The sequence below is a fragment of the Equus przewalskii genome, chromosome 8 (assembly GCF_037783145.1).
Source record: "Equus przewalskii isolate Varuska chromosome 8, EquPr2, whole genome shotgun sequence".
NCBI lineage: Eukaryota > Metazoa > Chordata > Mammalia > Perissodactyla > Equidae > Equus > Equus przewalskii.
This window is the reverse complement of record NC_091838.1, coordinates 50,607,653-50,626,593: the sequence shown is the minus strand read 5'-3', so window position 1 is coordinate 50,626,593 and position 18,941 is coordinate 50,607,653. Positions and strand designations below refer to the sequence as shown.

Genomic DNA, 18,941 nt, shown 5'->3' with positions numbered 1-18,941 from the left:
CATAGGTCACAGATACTCTTATTTTTTTTTAATTCTCTTTCATATTTATGTTTCATTTTGGATAATTTATATTGCTGTATCTTCACGTTCACTTACGTTTTTCTCTGCAATGTTTATTGTTGTTAATTCCATTTGGGATATTTTTATTTCAGACAATGCCGTTTTCATTTCCAGATGTTTGATTTGGATCCATTTATATCTTCCATGTCTCTATTTAACATTTTTAAAGTACAGAATATACTTCTATAATTGCTTAATATCCTATCTACTAATTATAACATCCGTACCTGTTCTTGTTTAGCTTTGATTGATTTATATACTTTTCATGGGTCATTTTTTTCTTTTTTGCATGGCTGCCAATTTTTTACTAGATGCCAGCCATTGTGAATTTTACACTGTTGTGTATTGGACATTTTTTTTATTCGTTTAAGTATTCTTGAGCTTTCTTCTGCATATAGAAACATTTTGATTAGTTCAGTTCTTGCTTTTAAGATTTGTGTATGTGATACAGTGTTCAGTCTAGGGCTAACTATTCTCCACACCACTGAGGCCAGACACTTCTGTGTACTCAACACACTGTCCCACGAAATTTGATGTTCTCCACTCTCACTGAAAAAAACAGACACTATTCTCAGGCACTGTTACTTCTAATCTTTTTGGGTGGTTCTTTCCCCAGCCTTGGGTAGATTCCTCCATTCATACACTGATCAATACTCAGCTGAACATTTGAAAGGGACCCTCTGCAGATCTTTGCAGTTCTCTCTCTGTATAGTTCTTTCCTTTCCAGTAGTCCGTTCTGTGAACTCTAGATGCTTTGCTCTCGCTGTACTCTCAGCTCCAACTCCTTAGTTCAGGGAGTCCATAGGCTCCATCTGGGTTCTTTCCCTCTATGCTGTGTGTAGGAAACTCTCTTAAAGTGGTAGACTAGAGAAACTTTAGGGTTCAGTTCATTTATTTCCCTTCTCTTAGTAATTACTATCCTTAGTTGCCTGATACCCAGTGTTATTCAAACAAATGATTCATATATTTGGCCATTTTTATTGTTGTTTGAGGTGGGAAGGTAAGTCCAGTGCCTCCTACTCCATCTTGCTGTAAGGGGTAGCCTTCCTAAGGAAACCTGAAAATTTAGTGTGCCATTCCTCAGACATTTTATAACTACTTTCTAATCTTATTCAAGAAAACTATTTTTAAAAATATAAAAGTTAATTACATATATATTTAAATATACTTAATATATTTATTATTTTAAAATATCTTTCAATTAAAATTGTTAAAACTGAGAGAAATCCCAGTGACCAGTTAAAAAATTTAACATCAATTTAAAATATCTTGACATATACTCAGTGCATGTGTGAATTTAAAAGTCATAATACATTGAAGTAATAAAACTAAATCTATTCCATTTTCCTTGAAAGATATAACAAAATGGCTAAAACATTTGTTGTAGTTTTAATTCAACATACTTAGAATTTTTAACACTACTCCTTCATAAGTCAAAAACATTGAAAATTGTATCCATATAAATTCAAATTTTCTGAAACAGTGAACATAATAATACGGTATATACTAAAACATGTGTCTTTGATGAAATAGTACTACACTAAAGGAGATAATACTAGACACACCTAAATCATGAATCACTGTATTTCAACAAATGTTTTTAATATCAAAATAACAAAGATGTAACATGGACATACTGGAAAAGTACTATCACCAGAAAAGGGAAGCTACTGACATTTTGTTTAGGAATTTAACATATGCACAATAGCCAGACAAAGCACAAAAACAACAAAACCAATTAAACTGTGCATATGGATACATGCATTAAACATTGCACATGCTAAAATTTACCTGAATTATATGAACATAAGGCTTTATCTGGAAAAAGAATGTTAAAATGATGTCAAAAACACATTTAAAAATCTTTACATGTAATATGGATATTGAAATCTAATTTCTGCTTTACAGTATAGACTGCAGATTAACATTTTTAAGTAAAAAAAGCCATACTAATTCAGAATAAAATAAGAAACAAAGCTCCATCATATCAGAATTAGTAAACAATTCAAATTATAAATTATGTTAGCAGAAACTCTGATTAAATGAAATAATTATAGGCTAAGAGCAAGCACAAATTAGTAAGACAAAATACATAAAATAAAAAATTAATGATAGACCTGCCCTGCATACAAATGGTTATAAATTCCGTTTGATAATACATGGTTATATAACATACCATGACACGTAAGAGGTAATTGTTACCCAAAGAAACTTAGCAGGCAAGAAGAAACTAATGAACCTAAACTGAAGGGATCTTAGAAAAACATTATTAATTTTGGAATTCCTGATTCTGGAAAAAGTATACTTTAAAATTTATTTCCTTTTGGAAGAGGAGAACTTTGAAAATTTATAGGGAACAAGTTATTTTTGACATTCTCTCTTGATAAAAAAAAATATATATATATATATAATTTATCAAAGTAAGTTAGCAGGAAACCAATTAGCTAAGTTTTTCTATGTATGAATATTTACAAAGTCTTAAGAGGTAGCAAAATATTAATAAGTTGTTTTTACTTTGAAAGATGAGCAAATAAATTATCATCTGAATATACATTAGACATGTAAAGGAATCTATGAACTACCATGCCACAAAAAATTCCAGAATAGTGAAAAGATGCCATAGACATGGAAAAATGTAAATATTTGTCCTGACACATCTACGTTGTTAGCCAAGGATAATAAATCACAGAATTTAGCCAAAGATAATAAATCACATCATTAGTTTCTAATGTTCAATTAAAAGATTTAAAATTTGAATGATACAATTCTGAACTTTATCTAACAAATAGAGAAGTAGTACGCTTGGCATTATCTTACATGACTGATCTGTCCCATTAGTGATCTACACAGTGGTGGACTCATAAAAATTCATTATATATTTTAAAAATCTATTGATACTCTTCTCTGAGTTTCCTTCTATTGCTTTCATATAGAGCTTGGTTAAATACTCACTTAAGTTTTTCTAATCCTTTAATATTTTAACTTTTTACATTTAAATTTCATTAAATCTGAAACTAATTTTGGTATATGATATAAGACAGTGGGTTGCTGCTAAAGGTTTAACAATTATCTCTCTGGGGGGGAAAAGCCTTGATATATAACATTTGCCAATTTCCGTAATGTAAATATTCCCATATAGCCACTTCAAACTATGAATATCACTGAATCTGAAAGGAAGAGATGTACACAACTGGCTCTAGCTCCAGCATACCACTGGATAAAAATTATTAACCATACCAAAATTAAAATATAATAGGAAGTAATGATCCTAGTGAAAGATACAAACATAAACTGAAAGTAAAAAGACTGATGATGCTTCAAAACGTCAAAAACTCTAATTATGTTACAAGGTAAAAGAAAACTCTGAGAGTAACAATAATGAAGAATCTCATTATCCAAAAAATAAAAACAATGAAAATAACAAAAGAAGAGATAAACATAGTTACAACAATCTTTCTAAACTAGAAAAAAAAGCAGATGAAAGTAATATAAAGAAAAATTTGTACAATCAATAGAGCACACATGTAAATAATTGATACTACAAAATTGTCATATGAAGAGGTGATCACAAAGTATCCAGCAAAAAATTGTAGGAAAAAGTATAATAGAGGTGTGTTACACAGTTAATAAAAATATCATGTTACTTTAAAAAAGATTTGTTATAGTGTATATAATTTAAAATTGTAATATCAATGAATTGTTATATAAATATTTCCTTAAGTGAACATAATTGTAAATCTAAGTAAATATCTATATTGAAACAGTATTTTACATGCTGAAACAATTAACATCTTTAGTAGTTTTAAAATTCTTTGTAGACATCTTTGTATCATGTTAAATACTTTTTATTAAAACACTTAGGATGATGATATTGATATCGATTTATCACATGTGCAAATTCGTGCTAATATAACATATCCAAACTCTAGAATTTAGAATGGATATATATTTAATAAAGGAAATATTTCTGTTGTGTTCTTCCTACTTTATGTCATTCTACTTTTTATGTTCTTTCACGGTATCTTGGAATCATGAAGCTTCATTCTTGGGTTCAGCTTCAGTAAAACTGAGTATATGCCCCATATTGATATTATAATACATACAATGCCTTTCTTTTTTAAGTACAGCAGGATAAAAGTATAATTTCATGCTTTTTTTACATTGACAATTATCTGAACATTATAGTTTAACGACAGGTTTAAATAACCTAAGTTTACTACATTCATTTCCATTCGAAAACTATTATTTGAAGATTTTCTGTAAAGACAATGTTGTTAAGCAGACCCCCAAATGGTTTTCTGAAAGTCATTTATCTCATTATATCAATTTTATAGTCAGGGTAGTCCTGTGTGGTGTTCCTTTTTTATTTTTATTTTTTTGCTGGGGAAGATTCACCCTGGGCTAATATCTCTGCCAATCTTCCTCTATTTTTTAGTATGTGTGCCACCAGCACAGCATGGCTGCTAACAGAGTGGTGTAGGTCTGTACCTGGGAACCAAATCCAGGCCACCAAAGTGGAATGTGCTGAACTTAACCACTAGGCCACCAGGGCTGGCTCTGATTTTCCTTTTTACCTCATTTGTCTAGTAAATATACCCTTAGGAAAAGAACATAAAAGTGAAATAATCAGTACTACCACCAAGAAGTATAAGGTTTAAATAAGCAGGGCAGGTTTTCACTGCCAGAATTTAGAATAAGACATTTTAATGAGTTTAAGATTAATAGTCAAAGAAGTACACTACTTCTTAAAACTGTGAGAATGGCATCACTATAATCAATATAGAACAAAAGACACCAAACTTTTCAAACTTTTTCTCCACAGATATTGTAAAGTACTTAATATTTTAAAGTGAGATGAGAGTGAATATGGGTGTTTTCTGTCAAGGATATAGTTCCTTTGTCTTTTTAAAATTAAAATTTCTATTCATTACTGAAAATTCATAATTTATAAAAACAGCTTTGAAATGAGAAAAAAGGTGTCAAAATGTTTCAAGCTATTGATTAAAGCTTAAATTATTATTACAGAGATTTTATTAATAATTATTGAAAATATATCCCAGATATATATAATAATTTAATATGTAATGTGTATATTATATATATTTATATATTTTTAAAACAATGTACGTATTTTGGTCCAAACTGTGATGTCGAAAATCACTGAAAGGGATTTTTATGGGGGGAGGTGGGGAATAATTTACATATTGTGGCATTTGCCCATTGGAGACGATTATGGTCATGGCCTAACAAGAACATGTAATCTAAATGAAAGCAAGCCATTTCCCCCCTGATTTTTCCACTGCACTTTGCTGCCCTCCATAACACTTACTACATTTAACTTCTTCAATTCCAAAATACATGAGGCTTCATTTATAAGCAAGGTATGCATTCGTTTACAGGGTATAATGAAGGGAAACGCCTCCCCTCAAAACCTTTTTTTTTCAGGCTGCAGCACGTCAAGGAGAGACAATAAATCATGTTAAGATGTTATTGTGCTATTTCTTTCAGACTTCAATCCTCAAACTCTATTTAAAATGATAAATTTCCTAACCTAGCACTCAATGTTTCTGCAACATCTCATCATTCTATTCAGATTTTACGTCTTTATCTTCTCAAACTTAGTATTTACCTTTTTACCTCCATTTATTGAAATCTTACTTATTCTTCTCAGGCCTAGCTAAAACACTTATCATAGCTTGTACTATTGTCTCATACTTCTAAATTACTACAGCACTCTACATATGCTTACAATTTTAATTTTTATAACTCTCCTTCCTATATATGATTTAAAAAATTATACAAAGTCAAAGATTAAGTATGGCATGTTCATGTACTGGGATATTAATTGTGTTTTATTATCCTTACATTTTTCCCTTCCACACTTTAAAGAGGTAGCAAGACTTTTGTGTTTCTTTGAATTAGGAAGATTTACATTTTAGGATTAAAAGCAAAGTGAGATGTAGACATGTTACTTCCCACACTCTCGGCTTATTAACGAGATTATGATAGAGGAGAGAAAGAGAGAAGAGTGTAGAGGGTGCAGAATGAGGAGGCAAGCACTGCTAACAGTCAAGATTCCTCAGAATTACTAAGAAGACAGTGGCTAGAGAGCCTTGTGAATAATAAGGACCCAGGCTGTAGGATCTCTCCAGAGTCCAGTGATATTTTAGGATTCCATGCTAGTAGTTCCACGATACAGCTAAGAAAGATGGATGCTAAGCAGCAGAGCAACTAGCATTAGTAAAAAACATCTATGTATAGACTTGGACACAAGTAACCACTACACACTGGGACATGTCAGTGGAACTCAATAAGGATTAAAAATTAATGGGTCTTTCCTGAATGTTGTCCATCATTAGGGCTTTCTAGAATCTCTGTTGGGAGGTGGGAATAGGTAAGGAGAAGGACATTTGACTGGGAACAAATGTACCTAACTAAGAGTCACATTAAATATAATTTTGGGGGGAAGAAAAGGTATTTCATATGCAAGTTTGTAAATAAGAGTTTGACTTGTTACCGAAGTATAATGTATCTTTGGCTCAATCACAGTATCAGCACCATAAACATAGCAGGTAACTAAATATTTGTTGATGTAATTAAAATACGTGGATTTCAAACTAAAGAAAAAAAGACCAATCAAAAATAAATAATACTCTGTAAAATATTAAGCAAAATTAATAAGAAATTACATTAAATCTAAATGTATGAGTTATCCTAATAAAAGATAAATATTGTCAGAATGGATTTAGGAAGATCAACTTTACATTGTTTTCAATAGACAAACTTTAAACATAAGGACACAGAGAGGTAGAAAGTAAAAGGATTGGGAGAGATATACCATACAAAAAACATTAACCAAAAAAAGCTGAAGCAGCAATAGTAACATCAAAGTAGGTATAAAGAAAAAGCATTCCTGGATATAAAAAGAGACATTATGTAATGATAAAGTTATCAGTCTACTAGGAAAAATATAACAATTCTAGATCTGTAACATAACTTCAAAATACATATGATATATAATACATGAAGTATGATGTCCACAATCATACATGGAGATTTTAACATACCTCTCTCAACAAATGATAGAATAATCAGACAAAGGATCAGCAAAAACAAAACTGAGCCACAAAATTAATAAACCTGCTGAACTTGACATACGTAGAACATGTACCAACCTATGACAAAATAAACATTCTTTTCAAGAACATTTACCAAAATTGATTACATGCATCACCATAAAGCAAATGATTAATTTTAAAGATTCCAAATTATTCAGAGTATACACTCTTATAAGAGAGGAATAATGCTAGACGTCAATATAAAAAAAAATCCTAGAAAATCCCTAGAGTTTGGAAATTTAACACAATACTCCTAAATAATCCACAGGTAAAGGAAAGCATTACATTAAAAATTATGTAAGTATCCTTCTGAAGAAATGAGAAGAAACAAATAAACTAAAGTAAAAAAAGAGAAATAAGAAAAAGAAAAATAGAAAAGAAAAACAAACATACAACCTAGAAAATAAACAAAACAAAAATGGTGTTTTTTGGAAAAGACTTTTAAAATTGATAGATCATTAGAAAGTCTGAGAAAAAAAAGGAAAAGGAACAAATTACCAATATGAAGGAAAAGAGGATGTCACTACACATCCAACAGACATTAACAGATAATAAAATGCTACTAGGAACAATTTTATGCAAATATATTTTTTAGAAGTTAGGAGAAATGTTCAAATTCCGAGAAAATTCCAACTTAAAGTTGACACAAGCAGACATAAAATTAAGAATAGTTCTAAATACGGTAGAAAAATTGAAATTGTAATTTAAATCTCATACAGAAATTACCAACCCCAATGACTTAAATGGATAATACTTCTAAACATTTAAAGAAATGATACCAATAATATACAAATTCTTTCAAACAATATAAAATGAGAGTACACTTCTAATCATTTTATGAGGGCAGCATAACACTAAAATCAAAACTTGACAGATATTACAGGAAGGAAAATAAAAGTCATCAAATAATAAAAGAAGGAACATTTTCTAATACTTTTTATGAAGGCCACATAACATTAATAACAGAAGCCAATTAAAGACAATCTTTCTCTCTCTCTCCTGAATACAGATGCTAAAATTCTACACATAATATCAGCAAATTGAATCCAGAGAGGAAGAAATAACGCATCATGAGCTAGCTGAGTTTATTACAGGAACACTAGATCACTTTAACATTTGAAAATCAATGCAATTTACCACATCAATAGAATAAAAGAGAAATGCCATACAGTTACATACATATATACAGAAAAAAATTGATAAAATTTAACATCCACTGATAATTAAAAACTTTCATCAAACTAGGAATAAAATATACCTTCCTGAATCTAAGCAAACAGAAATTTAGAGCAAATATCAAAGGTAGTGGGGAAATATTTCAAGCTTTTCTCAAGGAATGGGGAACAAAACATGGATGCTAACTTCTACTCAACAAAGTTACTTACACTCAGCATTTTATCATTGGACCTAGCCAAAGCATCAAGTAAGACAAGGAAGAGCAAGGTACAACAATTTGAAAGAAAGAGGATAAATTGTCATTAATCACAAATGACACAATGTTGTACATCAAATTTCAAAATAATGTATGGAAATGTTGTTATGATTCATTGAATAATAATAAATAATAAATTTTATTTCAGTATACCAGCATCAATTTAAACCAAATTCCTAGTTATAGATCTAATAAAGATGCGAAACCTCCACCTTGAAATCTATTAAAATATTATTTAAAGATATATCAGATTCATGGAATTCTTGGAATATTCATAGAATATATATCGAATTCTCTCCACTCCAGGGAAAAATTTCAGTTCTCCCTAGACTGATCAATGTAATTTGAATCAAAATCCCAGAAGAGTATTTGTGGAAAATAATCATTTGATACTCAATTTATTTGTAAGTGCAATAGGTTAAGAATAGAAACAACAGTCTTGAAGAAGAACAAAGCTGGGTTAATTACACTATCAGATATCACAATTTATTATACAGTTATAGTAACAAAGACACTTTGGTATTGGCACAAGAATAGAAAAGTTGTCTAATTGAAAGGAATAGAGTTCAGAAATTAATCACATGCTATGTAGCCTTTACAATAAATATGCTGGATCAAGCGGACATCCACAGGGTAAGAATGAATTTTGATCCCCACCTTGCACAAAATACAAAAATCAATTCCACATGAATTTTAGATTTAATGAAAAGAGTAAAGCTCTATTCTAGAAGAAAAATAGGAACATATCATTATGACCTTGAAGAAGACAAAGATTTTTTTACAGATCACACCAAAAAAGCACTAATCCTAAAGAAAAAATTGAAAACTAAAATACGTTAATATTAAAAACTTCTGTTGATCAAAAGATCTCATTAAAGAGTGAAATACCAAGCCATAGAGCAGAATACATTTGCAATTCACATATCATATAAAGAATTCAAATCTATAATTCAAAAAAAGAAACTACTCATAAATCAACAAAAAAAGACAGACTCTAAAAGAAAAATGGGCTAGAAATTTGATAGGCTCTTCATAAAAGAGGAGATATAAATGGTCAGTTAAGCAATGAAAAAGTTTGTTAGACAAACGCGAATTGAAGCCATAATGAGATAGCACTGCACATCCACCTAGACAGGTGGATAAAAAGCATTAAAACACCAAAATTATGTTAGGATGTAGAGAAACTAAAACCTTTATTCACTGCTGTAGGGAAGTATAAATTGGTTCAGTTTTGGAAATTGCTTATCAATATTTACTGCAACTGAATACATGCATAGCCTATTATCTATCTATTCTACTATTAGGCATATTTAAAGTAAAAATGACCACATCTGATTTCCAAAAGGCATGTATAAGAATGTTCATTGCAACACTCTTAGGAAGAGCCAAAATCTGAAAGCAAACAATTAATCAACTGTAGAATGCATACATTTTTGTATATCTATAGAAAGGAATTGTATGTAGCAATGAAAATAAATAAACTGTAATTATACGGAGCAATATCGATGAATCTCATACACACAGTGGTAAGAAAAAAAAGCCAGATGTGAAAGAGTAATATATTGTGTAATTTCATTTCTATAAAATTCATATGTGTGTGTATTTCATTTATATGAAGTTAAAAAATAAAACTATTCTATGGTATTTGAAGTCAGCATAGTTGTCACCTTGGCAGAGGGAATAATTAGTGGAGGACAGTAAGAGGAAGGCTGGTGATGTTCCATCTCTAGATGCAAGTGCTAGTTACATAGTGTGGTTACTTGGTGAAAATTCACCTGGTTGTACATTTATGATTTATACACATTTCTGTATAAACGCTATAAGTCAGTAAAAAGTATACTTAAAAATGTAGACTTCTGCTTCTGAGAATGGTAGAGTAGCTTATACCAAAATATAGATTATATCTCCTGCCAGTAATAATTTAAAAATCTGGACAAAATATTTTTAATTAAAAAAACTGTTTAAAGACACCAGAGAACAAACAAATGCAGGCAGAAATTGGTGAGATGACTCTTGAAATAAGAAAAGCACATATTTAAACAGCTTTTCCCCTAAGGGCCTTCTCAATTTGGTTCACTGCAGAAGAGTTACAGCTCAAGCAAAAAGCCTCAGTCTTACAAGGCTGAGGACCCAGAGATCAGAATTCAGAGTTGTTAGAGCAGCTAGAATTGTAAGGGAAATCCTGGAAAGCAGAGAGCAAGAGAAGGAGGAGACCCCAAATTACACACAATAGCCCCTCAAATCCTTGCCTGAATTGCAAACTGCAGAGGGAAAAACAAGAAGAAACCCACCAGAAAGCCACAGCTAAAAGGCTAAAAGAGCTGCAAGGGGATTTCAGCAACTTCCTGATGCACAGGACAGAGAGTTTGGAGTTTGTCTCACTATATTACAGGATTTGGGCCAACATCTTGGACTTTGCCTAGAAAGTTCACATCTTAGAAATAAGAATCAGAAACCAGACTAAGGACTATGCCTTAGAACTATGGAAGAGTCAAAACAGAAACACTCTACTCTATCTTCCATAGGTTGTAGGTGGTCCTTCAGTAATTTCATTGTCTGCTAATATAGAATGTAACATTCTTCCAAATCCAGAGTCTCTAAAACGTATTAAACATCATGTCTGGTACACAACAAAAATTAGTAGATATATAAAACACACAGAATGTGTTCCATAATCAAAGGAAAAAACAAACGTAAGTAGACTCACAGAAGACCAAGTTGTTGGAATTAGCAGACTTTAAATTAAATACTATAAATAGATTAAAGAATTTACAGGATTCTATATATATACATATACATATGTAATGTATGTATAATTCTGTAAATTCTTAAATATATTTACATTTATACACATATATGTGTTTATACATACACACAGACATAATAAAAGAATGGGTATCAGGAAGGATACAAAAACTAAGAAAACCAAATGTAAATCTTAAAATTAACAATATCTTTAATAGGACAATTCACAGTATGGTTTTCACAGAAAACTGGATATCGTAGAAGAAAATATCAGTCAACTTGAAGACAGTTGAAGAAAAATACTCAAACCTTAGGAAGAGAAAAAAGATTTAAAAATAGAGACTCAAAAAGCTATGGAACAATATCAAGAGGTCTTCATACATGTAACTGCAGTCCAAGAGAGGGAGAAGTAAGAGAATGGGGTAGAGAATTGGAAGTAACATTGACCAAAAAATCCCTCCAAAAAGCTGAAATCGTGAGAAACTTTAATTATGAAATCATGTCTTTTTTATCTTATACCTCTCAACAGCATCATTTTAGCTTTGTCTCAATGATTTGTTTCCATTCACTTTTCTTTGAAGAATTTTAGTCATGAGGATGAATGAAAATATAATAGATATGATGTTTTCTATTTTAAAAAGTGAAAAGGGTGATAATATTACATTTTACTAAGTAAAGAATTAACATTTGAGAAGTCAAAGAGATGAATCTGTTTGATATAAGACAAAAAAAGAATGAAGGACCAAAAAAATAAAACGCTGATGGATTTTTATAGTTCAAATTGTGATAATAATGGTTAATAAGATATCAAGTAGTAAACAAATTATAAAATAACTTCTGTCATATTTAAAAAGGAAGATTTTTTTCCCTTAAGACGCTATGGAACTTTAACTGAATAAAGGAAAAGAATATATAAAAATAAAAATTTATACATCAAAATACTCTTTCAAAAACAATCTCTTTATGTTTCGGGAAAGTAATGAATAAAGTTTCTCATCAATGAATCAAAAATAAAACTATATTAATACGTAAGGTATTTTGCCATCTAAAAAAGCAATCTCACTTCCCGAATTCTATTTTATAGTTTGGACTATGCATAATTCACAGTAAAATGCAAACACTAATAATAATAATAACAACAACAAAAACAACATCAGTTTATATTACTGAGATTATTTAACTCTTATAACCATCCTATAATGTAGGCATCATTATTTCCATTTTCTAAAGGGGGAAAGTGAAACATAGAGAAACGACCCACCTAAAGTCATACAGCTCTTAAGCGAGAGAGTCAAAATTTAAACTGGTTTGTCTGAGCAATGTTTATGGTCTTGGTTTCAACCACTTTGCTATAGCCTACGTATTCATAAAGTACTTGGCATAATGAAGGTGGAAATCATAATTTCAGATATCTACAGCTACATGACAAAATTCTACTATATTAGCTATCTCATCCTATATTTAAGATTCTAAGAGCTAAAATTAAAACATAACTGCGCATCATTTCGGGTCATACTGTGATGAATGAATGCCATTAGTATAACCTCATTTTAAGCATATCAAACAATTTAAAAGCTTCAATACCTATGAAAACACTAATAGATGCCTGTTAATACCCATAATAGTATCTTCAAATTCTATGTCATATATATCAGTCAAGATAATTCAATAAAGGTGTGAGAAATTTTACTGAAAACTTACTTTGCAACCTGCGTGTTGGGCTCTCTCCATGGAGCTGTCGTCGAGGCATATATGGAGAAGGGTGGGGAAGTGGCAATGAAGAGACATCATGGGTCTGAAGTTTGTACCAATGTGGTTCATCATCTAATAATGCTGTTTCTAATTCAATTAAAATCTACAAAGCCAAGAGACAAAGGACTGTTACATACCAATAAAATAGAATTCTGTTTAATGGTCTCATAACTTTTATAATAATGATAATTGTAATAGTAATGCTGTTAGGTCAAAAGCAAGGTTATATTGCAAAACTGTCAATATATTTTGACAATAATTAAATAAAAGATAAATATTTACAACTTCTTATTGATTTAATAGTTTTAAATATCTAAGACATTTATTTTGTAGACCCTTGATCAGCCACCTACCAGAGGCTGTTAAATTTGCCATTATCAAAATAACACTTTACTAAAAATTTGTAATAATAACTAATATATGTATATATGATTTTATAATTTAAAAAAGCATTTTTATTTACATTCATTATTTAACCTTTAGAAAAAGTCTTAAATGGGCAGAGAAAAACAAATTAGAAGTGCCTACTGCGTGTTAAGAACTATGTAAAATGTTATCTTAATTCTCAGAAAAAAAACCTACAAGTTTGATCTTTATTATTCATGTTTTACAGATAAGAATACCAAGTCTAAAACAAAGTCTGTCTTACTTAAATCTCTGTGTTCAACATATCCTGCTGCTAAGGATTCAAAACAGGAAAGAAAAAAAAGAACGGATTTCTAATATGAACCATATTGTAATATGGATTTTATAAGATGAATATTTAACAAATTTACAAAGAAAATCAGCCCATAGAAATAAATGACTCTTTTTATTTTCTTTTAGGGTCATGTGCAAATATGACAGTGTTTTTGCTTACGTATATGAGAACCGTTATATAATGACAAATCACTGTTTAGCTAAGGAGGTAAAGATGCAGAACAGCTAAGTTATTCTTTCTTTCTTCCTAAATTTGCCCTAGTCATTCTCAAAATTGCAGACACTCTGTTCCAAATGTTTACATACACACACACACACACACACACGTATTTAATCCTCACATTAGCCCTGAGTTACATACTACTATGATTCCCACTTAAAGAGGAAACTGAAGCACAAATAGATTAAATAACTTGCTCAAAGACACAAAGCTAGGAAGTGGTAGTGTCGGGAATGCAGACTCAGGCAGCTGGTCCCAGACTTTGCTCCTAACAACTATGTTACCCTTCTTCCCAACTGGTTTACCACTCTTTGACTCTTTATCTAACAACACTAAGGTCAATATTTCTACGGATTGTTGTTTTTCCCATGAGATTACCATTTAATTTACTCAGGAAAACCAACCACACTCAAAAAAGCTGAAAGCAGTAAACTCTCCAATTGACTCTTCACGTTACAGCTAGAAGTATTTTTCTCAAGTACAAATGCAATCAAGCCATTCTCTTTCTAAAATCTATCATTTGTTCCCATTATCCACAAGATAAAATCCAAACTTCTTAATATGGTATATTAAGGGACATGATCTGGTGTCAGTTTAACCATCAAGTCTCATTTCTTATCACTTTTCTTTCCAATTTTAATACTCCAAGACCCCCTCAACTCTACTATCATGTTATTTCCACTGCAGGAAATCCACTCCCCTTGACTTTGCTAAATTCTCCTTTTTCTATGGCGCCTTCCCTGGACCACTTGCCCTCCCCTGCACGGCAAGTATGTGTATTCCTACTGCATTTTTCCTGCAACAGCAACTGCTATTCTATAATTGCTTATTCACTTGTGTGTATCCCCAGCGGATTATAAATTCCTTGAAAGAAGTAATATGCCTTATTCACCTCTGAGGTCTCGGTCCCTAGCATATTACAGGCACATTACGGGTCTTAAAAAATAATCCATGAATAGGGAAATGCAAATCAAAACTACACTAAGATATCACCTTACACCCATTAGAATGACAAAAATATCTAAAACTAATAGTAACAAATGTTGGAGAGGTTGTGAAGAAAAAGGAACCCTCATACACTGCTGGTGGGAATTCAAACTGGTGCAGCCACTACGGAAAACAGTATGGTGATTTCTCAAAAAATTAAAAATAGAACTACCATATGACCCAGCTATCCCACTACTGGGTATCTATCCAGAGAGCTTGAAGTCAGCAATTCCAAAAGTCCTATGCACCCCAATGTTTATTGCAGCATTAGGTACAATAGCCAAGACATGGAAGCAACCTAAGTGCCCATCAACAGATGATTGGATAAAGAAGATGTGGTATATATATACAATGGAATACTACTCAGCTGTAAAAAAGAACAAAATCGTCCCATTTGCAACAACACGGATGGACCTTGAGGGAATTATGCTAAGTGAAATAAACCAGATAGAGAAGGACAATCTCTGTATGACTCCACTCATATGAGGAATTTAAAAATATAGACAGAGGGAACAGATTAGTGGCTACCGGGGGAAAGACAGGGTGGGAGGTGGGCACAAAGGGTGAAGTGGTGCACCTACAACACGACTGACAAACAATAATGTACAACTGAAATTTCACAAGATTGTAACCTATCATTAACTCAATAAAATTTTTTTTTAAAAATCCATGAATAAAGGATTGAACTACTAGTGGTACAGTTGGTTCAGTAAAGTAAAATGATATATACACTATAAACCCAACAATATATTTGTGAAATACAAACCAACCTTTTATCATTCAATGCTGAGATATCTATAGGAATAAATGTGAAAATTGTCACAGAGTATTTAGAACCATTGTTTTTTATGGCATCAAAATTTTGTCTTAAAGCAGTGGCTAAATTCATTCTGTTAAAGAAATTATGTTTACTTTTTCAGATATTCAAACTATAAAATTTTACTGATAGACACATAAACCAAAGTATTCAGGGTGACATGAATAGTCCAAGCTTTAAAACAATTCCAGATACCTCTCCTAAGAATTCACTTTCTTCCTCTCGAACTCGAGCTTGATCCCAAAGGGTAATCTCCAGCATTCGTTCCCGAAATTCTCTCCGGTGGACTGGAGAATAAATGAATGTTTGGTTCCATTTGGGCTCCAACGTTTTCTTTACTGTTTTAGTTCTTCTCTTGTTTTTATCACTGAAAAAAATAAGAATATATGAACTTCTATAAACCTTTTTCTAAGTATTGCCCTAAAAATTAACTTAAAATTTCTCAAGAAATAAGCCAAGTGAAGTTTTACCATAAATGTATTATATAATACAAATATTATAATCTTTAAAATTATTACTAAAATTTATAAGGTATATAATTATATCACTTTATAAGTATGACAATAATAGCAATATTTCAACAAATCTGAAATTTTTCCATGACAGATAATCAAAAACTTAAATCTTTCTCAAAATCTAAATAAAACCAGACTGAAGAATCCTAACTGTTAAAATTTTCTAACATATTGTCCTACTGGAAACCTTCAAACTGGCAATTAACCAACAACATTACATATACGATTCACTTAAACTACAGAAGTCTTATTGTACAAAAAGTCTAGCAAATTGTGACCTTCACAACTTCACATCCATATAGTTTAGCTAACGAGCAACTGTAATTACATTTTATCAAGTTACTTTCTTACATACAAGAACTACATACTTGCCCATTTGACAGTTTCGGGTCTTTAAAAACATTGTAAAATTATCTGTATCTGAGGTAGCCACTATAATGTGGGATAGAAATGCAAGCTGGCAATCCTGACAGATGAGACTTCCAACTCAGAGTCTTCCACACTTTTTTGGACTATGTATCTCTATCAAAGGAATGTTTTTGACTATGTATCCCATTATATGCACATATATTTATGAATTATATACATGTATTACTATACTGACGTACTAATATATTGTGTCTATTGGTAAATATTAAAAAATGGGAATTAAAAATTAGATACAAATAAAAATATAAATATTTTATCCTAACTCCAATGGATTGTCTTACATATCCCCTCAGTACATCCATTCTTTTTGGAGATCATTATTCTAGCTTATTAGAGAGGATCAATGGCTGAAGAGGAAGAAAGAAAATCTTCTAGGAAGGAACCGTTAAGCTATCTAGAAAGCCTATTTGAAGTGAGAAGTGGACAATGAACTTCAAGTGGAACCATAGTAACTGCTACAAATTCTCTCAGCACAGTACAGTTCTAAGCGTGTTGGGAAATAGGAAACAGGGAGACGTAAGAAGGGATAAAGTGTCTCTGAATTGGGGAGGCTATGCAACTTCTTCTCTTAGTTGAATATAGGGCTTAATGTTTAATATAGGTTTGCCTTAAGTAATCCAGAGCACATATGTTTCTAGAGCACATACATTTAAGTGGCACAAAGCCACCTTAAAGCAATGTATATTTATTAATCTCTGAGGTCTTGGTAGGAAAATAATTTTGAAAGCCCATGTAGGAGATTTTATCTCTATTCAAATTTATGGAAGAGTGGTACTGTAAATAAAACTAAATAAATAATAGAAATAGTAACAAACACTATGATTTATGACTCGTTCTGTCACTGCCTCCCTTCATCTAAAATTTTAATGAATATTTACAAAGCTTCTAGTAATTATATTCCATCCATTAGAGAATGAAATATGAGACCCTGTCAAGAGATAACATTCCTTCCATGAAGGACAGGAAGAAAGCATTTAGCAGGAGCATTGCTGTCTAATTCAAGAATGCTTTATACTGCAATCGGAAAGGGAATAGAAGAATAAGCCTAGACTTGCTCTTAAGGAGTGAAAAAAGTTCTCAAAGAATGACTATATTAGAAAGGTTTTCCATACTGTGTAGGAGAGAGACTAGATAATCTCTGAGGTTCCTCATAAACCCACCGTACATGATTACAAATTTAATAAGGCAGATTAGTGTGTATAAAGCACTAATAAATAAAAAGAACCACAAAAATTATCATATCTTCAGCAAGTTAAAAAAAAGAAAATGTTTTATTTTTTTCTAGAAGTATAACTAAAGTTATCACAATAAGATCATGCTGTATAAGTCAAACACTGAAAAGCTGCTAAAAGTATTTAAAACCTACGATCAATAAGCATGCTATAGAGATATTTTGTAAATAGCAGCCTAACGATAATAAAATAAATAAGTGATCACTAGCAGCATCATTAAATTGTTGAGATTGTAATTACTTCTTTTAAAAATAAAATTTAATCTAAAGCTTTTTCTATTATTTTCATGTTACCAGTACTTTTGGTTTCCATTTAATTTAACTTAGTAATAGCATGCAAAGACTTGATATTTTTCCTCAAAATGAAAGAAAGAAATATATTTTGACTGGTAACCAACTTTACTTCAAGATATAAAAAAATGTAAAGCACATCCAGCTATTTCTTAGAGTACAGAGTACATTTTTGAGAAAACAGTGTTTTGAATGGCTTGGCTGCTATACTGACCTTTAGACTAAATCTCTTCTAAGTAGCCTCACTTGCCCCTCCAGGAATTCTCATTAACAAAATGACATCAATTGTTTTCTATGTTCACTTATTCAAATAATTTTTCTCCCAGAGAAGTTGTCGAGAAAAATGAAATAATTCATATCCAAAAGCATAGTTTTTCATTCATGCAAAAACTTGCGTCAACAGCAAAAAACAGCAATAACAAAAGTTGTTGAGATGATAACGTAGCTGTTTCTGAGTTAACCAGAGAATTCTTTTGTCTATTAAAGATAAAACCCTGACAAAATTCTATCAATAAAGTAAGCTACAAACTTGCTTAAATATTCTTCAAATTCCTGATAACTGACAAAGAAACTCAGCTAAAAAATAATCGGAGAATAAAATATTCAAATGTTTCTCACATTTTTTGGTGTTGAGAAAAGATAAAA

At 31.1% G+C, this 18,941-nt stretch overlaps 1 protein-coding gene across 49 annotated transcripts in view; it reads right to left on the bottom strand.

The window, feature by feature from the left end:
• Window positions 1–18,941, bottom strand: part of RIMS2 (regulating synaptic membrane exocytosis 2) — a 573,066-nt gene that overhangs the window by 239,385 nt on the left and 314,740 nt on the right. For all 49 annotated transcript variants that reach the window (XM_070630747.1, XM_070630761.1, XM_070630775.1 and 46 more), the window contains 2 exons: window positions 16,026–16,197; window positions 13,057–13,210 (listed from right to left, as the gene is read on the bottom strand). In XM_070630747.1, coding sequence (XP_070486848.1) covers window positions 13,057–13,210; window positions 16,026–16,197 — 326 coding nt within the window. The remainder of the gene's footprint in view (window positions 1–13,056; window positions 13,211–16,025; window positions 16,198–18,941) is intronic.